The following is a 15,962-nucleotide window of genomic DNA, read 5'->3' as shown; positions in this document are numbered from 1 at the left end:
ACAAGTATGAATTTACTTTATTTTTTTTTATACAAAACGTTTTACAATATCACATTACTTGTGTTGTCCGCTGGATTTTCTCATTTTAGTGCTTGTTTTTTTATATATAATTTATTGTGAATTGCTTTTTACTTCTAAAACAGGTTGGGCAGTCGACCCATCTCACCAAAGACTCAGCTGGAGCAAGAAAAGAGGATACGGCGCGAAATTGCGAACAGCAACGAGAGGCGCCGTATGCAGAGCATCAATGCAGGCTTCCAGTCTCTGAGAACGTTGCTTCCTCACCACGAGGGCGAGAAATTGAGTAAAGTGAGTACATCTGACGTCCATTCGCTATGCCGTTCGATTCTTATTATTCATTTTCGAGTTCCGCGCTTATCTGAAAAACCTTCCAAAATGTTCCCATGAATGATAACCTTGTTGGCGGGGGACGTCCGAAGTGCTTCAGATCTGTGGGTGCTCATCTTTAGTTTCATGTAGCAGATTTTTGATTTCTGAATGAATCTGGGGAGGGTGGGGGGGGGGCATCAGTTACAGCACCCCCGGCTCGCGTCGCATTTAGTTTTCGGAGCTTCTTTTAATCGAGTTTCACAAACTCATTTCATGTATTGCGATGGATCGAGCTATGATCGGAAGGTTATTGACGGATGAAATACCGATTTTTTTGCGTTTGGCCTTTGCATGGAGTCCTTAATAGTTTCGGAGCTTTCCCATTGGCACTGTCGTGGGGATTTTTGCTAGTGAAGGCTGCCGCACCGTTTGGCACTGTGCCAATCTCAATGCCCTTTTCACAATGCGAGTGATAGAGTACTCCTGCTTCCCCTCACGCCGTTTTTTTCCCCAAAATGGCCGCGACTCCTCCTTTCCAAGTGCACGTGCCCCCAGAATGACGTCATCTTTTCGCCCTCCGTTGCCATGGAAACAACATCCAGACGTGTGCCGATCGATAGAGCAACGTCCCCCCTTCGATCCCAGCATCCCTCTCCTCCGGTGGATGACTTCAAATCACTTGTACAAAAAGCGAAGCTCGTTTTTTGCCATTTGTTTCGAATTCCAAGGAATCGCCATTGGCGGGTGATTTCAAACTCATTGAGCGAATAACCACGCTCGCTGCTGAGTCTTGAATATCTCGGCAAACCTCATTTATTCTGTTAACGTATTCTTCTGTTTTAGGGGAAGAGTCGTATTTTTTTCTCCCACTCTTAAAACTAATGATAACATTGAATTCACTTTCATGGAAATTCATTTTACTTTTTTCTAAATTGCGGTGCTCGTTGAAAACGGAATTTTTACGTCTTTTTAGTGAGAGGGCGGGTAAAAATGAAAGGTAAAGCAAAAATGTAAAGATCTGAAAAAGATGTAAAGAAGGTAAAAGGTGTCTACAAATGATTGAGATAGAGAGAAGTGGTTTACAAATTTTATTAAAGGCGTATCATTTGGAACATGATCATACGATTTTAAATTACACAGAAAAACTCATAGAACTTATAATAATAATAGAGGTGTTTGGTATGCGTTCTTGAGTGGTTCTGCAAACATTTATATGCTTTGTACAAGGTGTGTTCCATAAGAACTTGGAATGAAATCATAAAAATCAACAGATATAGAAGATTTTATGCAGCAAAAAATAGTTTATTCCTTTTCAAAGTATGTTCCCTCAGATGATGTGCAATAGTCCCATCGTCCAATCGACTTTTCAAAGCAAGTAGAGAAGGCTTTTTCTGAAAGCTGTCTCCATGAACACACAGCTCAAACAACTAATAGTTAGGATTAGCCAGAAATTACATGGTGCAAGATCCGGACTGTAAGGGGGTGGCATTATTTTAATATTCCATTTATATATTATGTTTCAGTTTTCAATACGTATCGAGACAGTATCGCAAACTGGTAGAAATTTTAGTTGTGCTGGGTTCACTTCCAGGAAAAACCTTCTCTACTTCCTTTGAAAAGTTTTTATGGTATGCACCTTGTAGCTCGTCCCTCTCATGTTTGATGTAAAAGCATTTATGATAAGAGAATGGTTGGCTTTTTTATGGCTGGTATTTAAGGAACTATTTTCATCATGTAACATTTTGTTACATAAAACTTTTCTGGTTTTTGTGCATGCGGTCTGTCGATGGCATAACAACCCGATAAGTTATAGTTCTTTTATGATGGGCGGTAAAGGAGGGGGATACAAATATATTCTTTCACATAATCCAAAACGATCCTCGGGGGAGGGGGTTAAAAGGGAAGCGTGGAGGCTATAACAACAGTTGGTAATGAATGATCATTCAATACGACGACCTGTTTTTTTTTTAAAGAATTCACGAACATCGCAACGAATTTTTGAGGTGGATCACCATAGTGTTGGTATATGATTTCCATATATTTGTCTCCAAAAAAAACAGGAAAAAAAACATTTTTCATCTTAAAAGTGATAGTTTTTTAAACGAATCTTTGGTTGTGTAGATGTGTTAATTCCCCTTCCCGACCTGCCATCTTTCACTTTAGGTGATGGAAGTTATGCATGTCTTGACAATGCGATTGCGCTCCGTTTTCCTTCGATTATGCATAACACCAGTGAATAAGCAAAAAAAAAAAAAAAAAATTTGAAAGCAGTATTACGGCATTTCCGTGCCGCGTATTATGTATTCTCTTGTCCGGGCAGTGCCCTTTCTTCGTCTACGTATCCGGCTGCTCCATCTCAATGTCGTATCCGCCTTCTCTTCCTCCTGCTCCTTCCGCGTGTTCCCTTGGAGACCGAGAGGTGAAAAGAAATCTCTCTCTCTCTCTTGGCATTTTCTCTCCCAGTCTACTCCGAGTCTACATTTCTGGGAGAGAAATTAGGAGCCAGTAGGTGAGGGTCGATGATCATCATCTCCATCACACTTTTTCCTTCCGCTGCTGCTGACCTCCATTTTAAGCTTTTTTACAACTCTCTAGCAATGTTGTATGATTTTTTTTTCTTGTTCTTTGGAATTTCTTCCCCATCACCTTCGGAGGAAACTGGCGAACGTGTTTCTGGCACTGTTTTGGTAATCTATGGTGTTCGTATTTGCTTGCCGTTCAAATTACCGCGTCGTGTTCATGTCAGGCATCTTCAGCTTGTTGCTCGCGAGCACCCTGGTACTCCCAGAGCACGAACCCACGTGAAAACATTTTTTCTTCGCTCTAACACAGAATGAATCAGTGGCTTTCATAAACTTGTCATACAGAGTTTTTTGGGGAGGGGAGGGGGTCTTCGTGTTATGCGTTTCAGAACAAAGCAGAAATTAGAAGGAAATTATATTTCATTACGCGCACACATACAACATTCTCGCTAGCAGGGTATAAAAATCATGTAATTTTTAAAAAATAAAAAAAAAAATCTGATTTTTTTAATTTTAATTAACTGACTGCTTATTAATTAAAACAAATCTTGTTAATCATTAAAGATGCATATTTCCATATCACCTACCTGCTTTTTTCACCTAATCTCTCAAATTTAATTCTGCATTAATGAATAAACTAACAAACTGAATCGAGAAATACGAACACCAAAAATATGTGTTTATACAACATGAAAGGTCATTGAACCCAAATTAACATTATGGATTAACATTTTTCTTGTAGAGAAAAGTGATTTTATTCATGAGGGCTTTATCCCCCATTAAAGTGAATATCTGGTGACAACTCAGTATCCCAAATATGGTGCAGGTTTCTCGATTCACTCCAAGTACAATCAAAGGGCCATTCCGCATCAACTAAATAAACAAATTCTACTGACAAGTTTGTTTCTTGCACAATTTTGATATATGCATTTATTGTGATGTGTTTCCAACTTGCGTGATGTTGCTGAATAATTTACACATTTTTATTCTTTCACAGATTTAATGTTTTTTGTAAAAAAGGGCACACTTGAAATTTTAATATGAAAAGTGTAAAGAAGCCTAAAGTTTAACAATATTTATGTCGGTACATTATCTATTATTATTTTGAATCAGCAATTAGGGCACAGAATTCAAGGCTTTACATTAAAAAAATTGTTTTTTTTTAATCAAGGGAACCCTAGTGCCACCATTGCATTAAAAATACTTAGAGCAGTTTAGCCAAGTGCTATATATATATAAGTCCAACTCCCTTTATTTTTCTAAAAAATTTTTCATGCACAAAATCTAGAAATGGAACAGCTTTCTTTCTGCATTGTATCTAGACATTAAATCTATATTTACCCCAAAGATCTTCTATATTTATTTTAATCACGAACTTTACCACATATCAATATCATGCCTACCATACAAAGTTACTTTTACTTCAATATCATTAAAGCATGTAAAGGAAAACCAAAATTTAAATTTTGTAATTTAAATCAGTTTTTTTTAATCAACTGATTTAAATCGCCATACCCTGCCAACACCTTCCATAGCAGAAAGCCTCCGCGCGAAACTTTGACATCACTGAAGTTGTCCATTTCATTTCATCTGTTGATTGAAAGTGTTAATTGAAAAACCTCTAGAATGTATTGTTCTTTGCTTGCATCCAGTATGAAGAAAACTTATATGAAGAAGTATGAGAGAAGAAACACAGTATGAAGAAGGGACTATCGAGAATTTTTCCAGAGAAAGCGAATCACACGTGATTCAATATTCCATAAATCGGGTTCTTTACCTTCTGTTTCACAGACTTTGTGTTTAATGATTCCAGGGATTTGTCCAGACCTTTTTTTAGGGTCCTGTTTTTGTGAAAATTGTCATTCTTTTTGTGAAAAGTGTTATTAATTTTGTGAAAAAGTAGGTAACTTTGTGGGAAGCAAAATAAGCGAGTTAATTAATCACAAAATAAATGAAATGCCAAATTAGGGTTTCATTAAACGGTGTTTTGTGACGGGTCTGTTTTTTTCAGATCCAGAATTTTGTGAAAGGTCCGGAAAGCGGACCCAAATTTCGGCCAGACAGACCCCGTTAATACGTTGGCCAGGGATACGTAGGCCATTTTCAATAAGATGAAGGCCACAAACTTTGCAGGACTTTATATTCAGTACATCGTAATGCAAAAACAAGTTACGTAATTTGATATTACACTATAAAAGTTTTGTCAAAGCTTTTTGATAACCAATAAGCGTATCAGTTGCATTCGAGCGAATGTAATCAATAAGCTTATTGGTTGTTTTTTTTTAAAGTTTTGTAAAAGAACTGTTATCAAACTTTTATAGTTTAAAATTTCGACCTTCGTAACAACTTCCCCGAAATTTTGATTTCCTAGCAATGCGCTCTCGGACATGACCAAAATGTTACTTCGTCCTTGCTATATCAATTACGAAGTACTGCGTACCGTATATTTGTGGGGGAGAGATGTGCTACAACGAAGGTCGATTCGCAGATGGAAAAAAAAAATATGACTCATCTATTGTGAAATAGAGCCCCGTCTGTCAGTGCAGTCAGCTGCCTGAAACACTGGTTCCTGAGTGAGGGTTGTGTGGTTCGGTGTTATTTATTTCTTTTTTCCTTCGCCTCTTTTCTTCTCATTCGTATAATTTAACCATCAGCTGATTCGACGTCCTCAATTTACGGAGTGGGGCGACCGGCCGAAAAAGAAGCGGGAAAAGTGAGAACTCCGCAGTGTGTATTTAGGTCGTTTCTATGGCAAGACACTGTTGTGTGTCTGCATTACTATTCATTAATGTTATCCACTTCACTGTCTTCCACCTCTTCCTCCTCCTGCAAAACAAAGTTTTATTCTATTTTTTTTTTCCATTCTCAGGCAACCTTTGGACGGAACAACCGACGCCTACACAATCAGCTGGACCACGTGGTCGTTCCTCATTTTACGAGGGTTACGAGAAAGGGCATCCCTATCTCACGGGAAACAAAAATTCATGATGCGCTTTTATTTTCTTTGTCCACTTTTATTTTGTTTGACTCCGTTCTAATATTAAATATTTAGCGAGTGCCAAAGATATGTTATATATCTTTTAGTTCTCTTATTATCGACTTCTAGATTATGTATGTTTTGACACGTTATCAAACGGGAAGCGACATTTTTCATTTTCGAGATTAGAAAATCGTAAAACAAAGAATAGAATATGGTATGCGCTAATGTTGCAGTCTATATATGTATGTACGTATGCTCAACCCGTTGCCCGAGAACCAAACGTCCCCTGCGACCTCTCTCAAACTAATAATTTAGTCCCTTTGTAAAAATTTATACAAATACAACGCCACAACAGGCAAAATGCCCAACGAGGTGGCTGATAAAAAGATGCCCATAAAAATATGGTTGTCATATGTTTCAAAAATACAGCAACCCAATTAAAAATGCAATTAACACAAATTACAAACAATATATACACATGATAAAATATTATACAATGCCCATAAAGAATACTTATGGTTGTCTTATTCTAGGAATGGATAGCTTCTCGATTTACCCCAACATGTTTATCGTATTTCTTTTTAAACGTGTCAATTGTGTTACAATTTACTACCTCCAGGGGTAAGCTATTCCATTTATTAACAACCCTATTGGAGAAAAATTCCCTGCGACACCATAACCTTGCATTGTCCCTCACCAATCGATACTGGTGTCCCCTTGTAAAAGCAGTCGATTGGCGGTGTACTAAAAGTTCATGGTCCATCCTATCCATCCCATTGAAAATTTTGAACACTTCGATCATATCTCCTCGACACCTGCGTTCATCCAATGTAAACATATTCAAAAAATGAAGTCTTTCTTCATAACTCAAGCCCTGTGTGCCAATAAGGACACGCGTAGCTCTTCTCTGCACCCCTTCAACCAAGTCTATGTCCCTCTGTAGGTATGGTCTCCAAAACCTTACAGCATACTCCAGTCCAGGACGAACTAAGCCTCGAAAAAGCGGAAGAATGACTTTAGGAGAACGCGAAGAGACCTTTTTGAAAATGAGACCAAGCATTCTATTCGATTTTTTGACAACCGCTGAACAATGTTCAGAAAACTTAAGTCGCTCGTCAATGAGAATTCCCAAATCGGTGACTCTAGTTGCATCCGGGATAGTGACACCATTCAACTCGTAAGAGAACCGTGGATTGTTCGAACCAAAATGAGCGACCATGCACTTATCTACGCTAAACGTCATGCTCCATTCATTTGCCCATGCTGCAATCTTGTTTAAGTTGGTCTGGAGCAACTCCCTATCGCTTTCATTTCCGATTACCCCCATTAGCTTCACATCATCTGCGAATTTGCTAGTAATTCCATCGATACCCTGATCGAGTTTGTCGATAAAAAGTGAAAAAAGTATGGGGCCAAGGACACTTCCCTGAGGAACTCCACTTGTGACGTCTGTCCAACCAGAGAATTCCCCGTTCACCATAACTCGTTGCGACCTATCTCTTAACCACGATTCTATCCAATTCAGCAAGTTGCCCCCTATTCCAATCTCGTGTAAACGCTTCAAGAGTTTGTCATGTTGGACCCGATCGAATGCCTTCTGGAATTTAACTAAGTGTTCGTGATGGTAATGGGAGATTTTATCCTACATTGATCGTTTTTGTTGGATGCCAACGGGTCAAAGATGAATGCCGACGAGCATGCGGTGAATTCCCGTTAGATATGTCCCGGGTAGAAAGATAATCCTGGTTGTTGTTTCAGAGTTTTCATTGTGATATTTAAAGTTATTATTTTAAAAATTATGAAGCGTCTCATACAGTCGACTGTACACTCACTTGGTCACTCACACAATGTACGATTGATTCATACAGTCAATCGCACACTCCCTTCGCCCCTCATAGTCACTCATGCATTTATATGGTCACTCATACAGTCAGGGCAGGCGAAATGAAACTAATGAAAAATTAAGAATTGATGGATTGAAAATAATTGAAAGAAATCATTCCGGTACCAGTGAAAATACAGAATTAATAAAAGAAAAAATGTCAGGATTGATGGAAATTCAGAATTTACTGAAGAAATAATTCCAGAATATTTATGAAAATTAAGAAATGAATGAAATGTTAACAATTCCATATTTGATGTAAACTGAGAAGCTGATGGAAAAATAATACACGTAATAAATGAGCTTTTTATAGGCCTGTTTTTAAAAAAAAGTTGTTTGCCGAAACACACAGCAATAGAGCGATTTGGAAGAATATAAAATATCGTCGAAATATAAACCAGGGTTTCTCAAACTGTGCGCCTCTACCCTCTGATAGAGGTCGCTTTGCGTAGAGATTTTTCGTAGATAATTCTTTGTTAAACAGCTCTGGGAAGCCGGTGTAACTCGTGGATAAGCATTGAATAGGAGGAAAGGAGCGCTGCGAGTGCAAAAAGTTTGAAACCCCCCCCCCCCCCTGAACTAAACTAACTAAACTGACGGCTCAGACTCGTTGTGGTGACGGCGCTCGGCCATGATGCGGAGATGTGTTAACGGTTGTATTGCTTAGTATTATGCAGGAGTGATGGCCTACACTCGCGGATCGGGCCCGTTGCTGTAATGTGTGTCCAGACCGTTTTAGTAGTAGTTCAGATTTGGTTTTGAATCGTAGAATCTCGATCCAATTCTCTCATCAGAGTGCACAAAATGAACGCGATCTGTTTAGAATAAATGTGAAACTGTACTGGAGGATTAAGTAGTCGTTGTAGTACAAGGGTTGCTCGACATTTTTTGTACGCTGCTTTTGAAGTGGCCCTCCAGTTTAAATTTCTCATAAATTGGTCTGGTAACTAATGTTCAATCACCACCACATAAAGAAAATCAAACAATATTAGGGTGAACAATCATTGTTAATTTTTTCAAAATCGGTTTTAAGTCGGGCCACATCGGGGACTACCGCGGGATATCGCTTTAGCATTGTGCGCTGTAATAAAAACTATATAGTCCTCCGACCACGAGATGAATTTTCGCTGCGTCATGTCACGTCATGTCGGATGATTGTATTCAATTTTTTTTTTTTGGTAAAACGATTGCACATTGAGAAAAGTTCATCAGTGACTGAGCTTTCACGATTGACGTGCCCTTCTAGGATAAAATAGAATCGTTTGACGTGACATGACGTGCCGTAGCCAAATCTCATCTCGTGGTAGGAGGACTATATATCAGGGGTCCAAGCATTTTTTGTAGGCTTCTGTTTTTTGTGAAAATTATCATTAATTTTGTGGAATGCGAAACAGGAAATTTAATTTATCATCAAAAAAAAGAAATGCCAGATTTATGGTTTCGTCAATTTATTTTGTGAAGGGTTCGGAAAACGCACCCAAATTTCAGCTGGACAGACTCCTGTAATATGGATAGTTAGAATTGTTTTTTCCATTAACTTACTCTAAAATTCAGACAAAGTGATTTGTAGGAAGAGGAAAACCGTTGCAATGTACACAAAAGGCGAGAAGACAGAACTTCTACTTGTTTTTATTGAATGGGATAAGTGCTTTTGTGGTTTTTCAATAGGCAGCCACAACCACCGGGAGTTTTGATTTGGAGGAGGCGGGTAATAAGTCAGTAGTTGTGATTACCAGGGATTGTTGGCTTCCGGATGAGATGGTAGATGCACGTGATGACTTGGCATTGCTTCCAGGAAGCCGTTGTCGAGAGTTAAATTTCCGGTGCTGTTGAACAACGAGTAGTAAATCGTACGAGTAATTGCGGTGTCCCGTTCGTTCATACTCGGTCGTTGATTGTGTTTTTTACCCCCCCCCCCCACCCCTCTTTTGCGTTTTGTACGTACATTTTTTTTTCTGAGAAAAACTTTTTTTCAGTTCTCTTTAATATTCATTTCTTGATGCGTGCGTGATTCAAGAATTAATCGTTGTTATAGACAAAAAAAAGAGCAGGTGTTTTTTTTTGTTAACACTTGACAATTTTATCTTTCTTTTCCCCGCATGTGTGTACTTCCGGTGAAATCAAAGCGGATTCAGCTGATAACCTTACAATGTTAAAATTGTGGATTAAGCATTATAGAGTTTAAAACGAACTTCTATTTTTTTCACGTTTTTTATCACATGCTTCTCGTTTTAAATAGCATTATATGTATATACAGTGCCGTCTTAACGCATGGGCCCACCCGGGCATGGCCGTGGGGCCTCAAGTATAGAAGAGGCCATGTGATCTGGTTATAATTTTCCAGAGTACGTATGTAAGTTGGTAGCGAGGTATTTCTAGCCGGGTGGGAGGGCCGAGAAAAATCACTTTAGGGCGTACGATACTCTTGACCCTTAAATTCGTATCTTTGCATAGCTGCAAAGGGTTCTTCAAACTTTCACTACTACTGCAGCAAGTTTGAAGATAAAAATTTAGAATTGCCTTTGCACATCAGCTGATAACCTTACAATGTTAAAATTGTGGATTAAGCATTATAGAGTTTAAAACGAACTTCTATTTTTTTCACGTTTTTTATCACACTTTCCATTTTATAGTTTGAATTTGCTGGCAAGTAACGAAAACTTCTTGTTTGTTGCAAAGCATGTTACTGTGATTTCGCTAATTTGTTTAAAAAAAAAAAAATTATTTCCTTTTTTTTTTAATCTAGAAGTTTAATCCGAATTTTTTTAGTTATATATTTGGAAAATAATATTCAATATACATTTCTTCAATACATTTATTTTATGCGCAATTTTTGAGGCTTTGCATATCTCCATAAGACTGTATAAACAGTACAGTTCGAAATAGATTTTTTGTAAAGGATTTTTCATGGTTTCACAATATGTGCCATTAACTATGAACAAAAAACAAACCTGTATATGTACTGCGCTTCCTGAATCAGTAAGAGTCCATGCTCATACACAAAGTAGTAGAACATGTTCTGCGACAATTGCAGAACAAATTGGGTGGCTGCGACTTTTCATGGAGAAAAAGTTTCAAGTCTTCTTTATCCGCACATAATTATTAAGTTGCAGAATACGTCCACACTCATACACAAAATCGTGCTTTACGTGGACATACTCTTACAGATAGTTTTGTAGTTGAAAGTTTTTCACTTAAACAATTTTGTTTTTAAGATGTGGGATTTGTCTGTGAAACAGCATGGACATAGGATGAAATTATCAAATGTTATTTACGAATATCAGAAGAAAAATTCGTATTTATTGCTGAGAAAACTCGATTTTGTCTCATTCGTTGGTGGCGAGAAACGCACACACACATGTGTGTATCTAAAAATTTTCAAGGCAGGTATATATCGATTCGGCGGCTATATATATAAATCGAGGTTGTGTATTCCGAGCACACAGTACACACGCGTGTTTGAGATCATTGCCCTACTTTTTTCCTCTTTCGTTTTCAATAATAGAAGCGTAGCACTTGTTTTTCACGCCGACTGTTCTGCTTCGTCTTCCGCTTTTTTGACGTTCGATGACCAACATTTTCTGATGGGAGACAGCACCTGCGTGATGATGTGGTTACATAGGCCAATGTATGAAGTGTGGTCATAAGTCAACGGGAAATTAATGTTTAGCGACTGAACTGCCTCGATGCGGATTGAAATGTGGATCATTTTCAAATTTTCCACTTATGCATAATCGATTACGGTTGATGTTCAGATTAACAGCTGACGATTAATTATTAACTTACTGCATATTTAATATAATCGATATTTGAAAATCAACTTTACGCCAGTCTGCGGGATCCCCCCTCAGATTGAGAAGAGCATCACGTGACAAATCTTGCATGCTTCAAGCACAATGACAATTTTTGGATGAACCTTATAGGAGGTCGATTAGTGATGGGAACTTCGCGTGTGCAAATCGAGCATTCTTGTCTAGTGACCAGAAGAGGTGCCTGTAAAATCGTGACAAATCCCGGAAATCGTTGTTAAAAAATGGGACATCCATTAATAATATCCGGGGCATGTTCAAAACTCTCATTTGGTGGGCGGTGTAAAATTTCAGACTAAGAATGCATAATGAAAATACTATCACACTACTTCAGCACAGAGGCGCAAAAACGAGTAAAACATCATGGGAGCCATAGTTGTCAGACGTCCCATACACGTATGTATATGTGATTGAAGGACGTATGTCATGAAGGGTGAAATGCATTCCACGATAAACTCATAAATTACTGGGGGGGGGGGGGGGGAACATGAATGCTCTTTGTCTCATATTGTAACGTCTATGCTTCTACGACCCTCGGTATACGAACTACTCGGTTTACTACATGTAATTCGAACGGAATTCCGTTCGTAAACCGAATTTTTCAGAAACCTGTCTTTTCTCCCCCATAGGAATTAATGTAAAATTGATTAATTCGTTCTAAGGTCTCCGAATATTTTTGTGTGAATATTTTTGTTGTGCCGATCAGTATAGTCAATAAGTATACTGCCATATCAATATGAGCTATCAACAATGTAATGTACAGTGTTAACATGGCAAAAATACAACGGGGAAACAAAAAATTCTTAATAATAATATCTAACTTGGCTAGAAGTTAAATTGGAAAAATATTGAAAATAATTCGTATTTCTTTAAGCAAGCAAAAACCGGGACACACAGGCGTCTCGAAAGCCTTTTTCGGGACGGCAGAAAATATCGGAAAACCGGGACATCTGGCCACCCTATTCTTGTGTGTGTGTGTTTCAGTGAGCATCTTTTTTTTGTGCTCGCGAGCAATGAGTTGAAGATGTCTGCCTTACGTGATCGGGCATATTTTTCTTTCTGCTGCAACTATTTCTTTTAAGCTTGTCGTCCACCAGAAGCTACTATGAGCGAAAATAAGTCGCGTTGTATCAGCACTGGTTGTATGGTGTAAGATCGCTATAATAGTCTTGCGCATACACGCCACTTGTTCTCGCTCGTGGTAGCTTCCAGTGGACGACCAGTCTTTTACTGCTAGTGATGGAAACATTCGAACTTTATTCCTGTTACAAAAAGTTTTATCTTTTCATTAGTGTTATTCATTTGTCGATGTATGAATCTTAAATACGTGCTGTGTTAACTCGTGGCAAATACCGAACTCGTTCAGTAAATTTCGTCACCCATCCCTTGGGGAGTGAGGAGAAGCATTTTCACAATTAATAAAGCCCTTAAAAGCTGGTTAGTTGTAGATGGGTTGGCCGGGTCACCGACTGGAATTTTTCCGGACACAACCACAGTGTGCTGAAGAACGGAAATCACTTCGGTGACGGAGCCTAGTTGTGTTCGGTTGACCCTGTTACCCCCCCCCCCCCCATCGTAGATGGGTTGACGAGAGTGTCGAAACTTTACATTCTTGTCAAAATTTGACGGCTATCGAATTTAATGAGTTGACTGTTATTGGGAATTCTTCAATTGATAGTGTTGAATACAGTCAATAATAGTATCAAATGGGGGGGGGGGAAACCCGAGATGAAATTATAGTATAGAAAAGTAGAATAAATAAGTGTTTATACACATACACTCACACACATGATCGCAACGAAACACAGAAAATCAGCTGTTTCAAAAACAGGCCGGCAGCTGTTTACAAAGGAAAAAGAAAAACTAGTTTTCGTTGCTTGCCGGGAACCAGTCGTCGTCTTGCTCGATTTTCTTTCCTCACGATGGTCCAGTTTTTTCTTGTGTGTACTCCTCACTCATAATGGTCATCACCTAGCGAATAACTTTCTCCCCTAGTTTTTCCAATGGGACATTTGCCGTCTATATACAAAAACATTTGTAAAATATTATTCCCTTTCGAAAGAAAACTACCACACATACGCTTACTTGCCACGCCGTGGTTTGCCATATTCTTTGGCTCTTTACAATGTCTTTATACGGAGGATCACTTCTGATTTGAAAGATGGCTGGCAGCATCTGAACACATAACATGCACGATACTGAATAGCAATAGACCAAGGATGCGGACTGTGAAACCTACTGTAGATTTTTTTTACTGTATAAATGTACTTGAAAGTAGTGAATTGGGGGGGGGGGGGGAAGAGTGAGTCTGAACGCTTGTGGTTAATATTAATAAAGGCAAAAAAGGCACACGTTTTCTAGATGACAAATCGATAGAATTTCAAGAAATTGCTCAGCAGTTTAGTCAAAAGAAAACCATTCCCTCATAATTTCCGATGTGGCTGAAGTGTTTTGCACTAGAAATGGGACGAATAGTGCTTAGGTATTCGGCCGAATATCTGCGTCACAACAAACTAATTTTACGAAATTAATTGGAATTTTTTCAATAAATAAAAATTTTAATGATTATATTTCATGGTGTGGTGCAATGGCCTGTCTTTTTTTTTGTGTTAAGTCGGTGACTTGCTTGGATAAGTGAAGCATGAAACTGAAAATAGAGTCCTACTGCAATTACATAAGTTCACTAATTGAATGATGTACTTAGACAAGAAACATTGAGTTAATGAAAGAGGCAAAAGAACATCTAAAGAAGAAAAATAAGAAAATAAGTCAAACTTTTGAGCATTGTTAGTTGAGAGTATATAATGGTTGACGTTTTCTTGATTAGATGTAAAATTGTGGCAAGTGTTGAAAATAAATTGATTCTGTAAGTGATATTAAAATGCTATACATCATCGTTAAATTTGATTGTCAGTATCATGGTAGTAAAAATCTTGCAATTAGCAGTTTTTAATATTTATTTAAAAATAAATTGCATAATTAAAATTAAATTTTTCAATCATTTGTAAATTACCAATAATATTATTTTCAATGAAAAACACCAATTTTATTTATAATTATGAATTTTAAGAAGATTGATATTCGGCCGCCGAATATTCGGTATTCGGCCCACGATTCGTCCCATCCCTATTTTGCACCTGCCCGATTTCGGCGCTGCATACACGTACAATACCGATTGCATTCATATTTTGTGCATTATGACAGGGCTGTTTCAAGAACATCATGGGACCTCTATCAGAATGAATTACCAGCCTTGCAGATCACATCATATGACCAAATCTTATAATGGTGAGGCCCTCGGGCAGTCCGTGCGTTAATTGTGTTATAACACTGCATTGTAGGTGTTATTATCTCCATATGATAGTGATTACAGCAGCGTTTTTCAAAGTGTGCGTCGGGAGAGAGCTGGAGATATTGTGTGCCTATTTATGTTTTGAAATTTTTTATGAGTGAAAATATATACTCAGGATCCCCAGGTGTGTGTGAATCATAATTGGGCAAGAGGGAACCGCAAGTGACAGTAGTTTGAGAACCATTGGATTGCACAGTGCACGTGCGATGACTTCTCATCTGTGCGCGATTAATCACTAAATCATGTCTTGCCGCAGTGTGAATCACTCGTTTGCTTTCGGTTTTTGATGTCCCTACTGCATTGAAGAAAAAATTTGGATGTTTTTTATTCTTTTGGATCTGAAAAATTGGGCAAGAGTCAAACGAATTTTCCCCATGATTCATGAAGCAAAAAAGTAGTAGATAAATCGAGTAGAAAGATATTCCAGTCTAAAAATGGGAATTATATTTGCGAGTAACGTATGGCAACCCTAATACGATGAAGGCAGCCCGTTCGAAATGCTGGGAGGAGGACAAGGGATGGGGGGAGGGATTTTGCCGCGTAACCCAGACTTGTGTGCGAGCGCGGGAAGAATTTCTCCGCGTCGCAGCTGAGTGGCCAGTGTGTGTGTGTGAGCGCGTAAAGAGAGAGAGAGTGAAGGAGAGCCGGTGGAAGGAGGAGCAGTTCAAGGTCACCTTCGGCACTTCTCCACGTGTCTGTCGCTGGCGCAGTTCGTTTCCCTCGGAAAATCTCTTTTGCTTCGTTACCTCTACTTCTACCGCTACACCAATATCAGGTTGCCATACCTTTAATGCATGAGCATTTGGCGATAATAAACGTTTTGTTGTCGCCAATCGATTCAGCGCGAATTTCGATCACCATCAGTTTCGTGACAAGATTTTGAAGACTTCCATCGGTCTTTTTTGATTGTATAATAATACTTTCAGTTTGTTTTTCGGAGTCTCAAGACCTTAACTAGTTCGGGAGCCCGATCATTTTTTGGGAGCCCCTTGAACCTGAATTAAAAAAATAATTGTGGCGTTAGGAGTTCAGAATTGGAAAGGGTTATTTAAATTTTTTTTTTTTTTTTTTGGTGGGGGGAGGGGGA

At 38.5% G+C, this 15,962-nt stretch overlaps 1 protein-coding gene across 1 annotated transcript in view; it reads left to right on the top strand.

The window, feature by feature from the left end:
* crp (transcription factor cropped) overlaps positions 1 to 15,962 on the top strand; it is a 47,963-nt gene that overhangs the window by 13,109 nt on the left and 18,892 nt on the right. The window contains exon 2 of the mRNA XM_089249553.1: positions 144 to 309. Coding sequence (XP_089105679.1) covers positions 144 to 309 — 166 coding nt within the window. The remainder of the gene's footprint in view (positions 1 to 143; positions 310 to 15,962) is intronic.

The sequence above is a fragment of the Pholcus phalangioides genome, unplaced genomic scaffold (genome assembly GCF_987345545.1).
Source record: "Pholcus phalangioides strain wild (caught in Gottingen) unplaced genomic scaffold, Ppha-v1.0 ptg000022l_1, whole genome shotgun sequence".
NCBI classification, from domain to species: Eukaryota; Metazoa; Arthropoda; class Arachnida; order Araneae; family Pholcidae; genus Pholcus; species Pholcus phalangioides.
The sequence above is the reverse complement of the archived record's forward strand: the minus strand, read 5'-3'. Positions and strand labels throughout refer to the sequence as shown.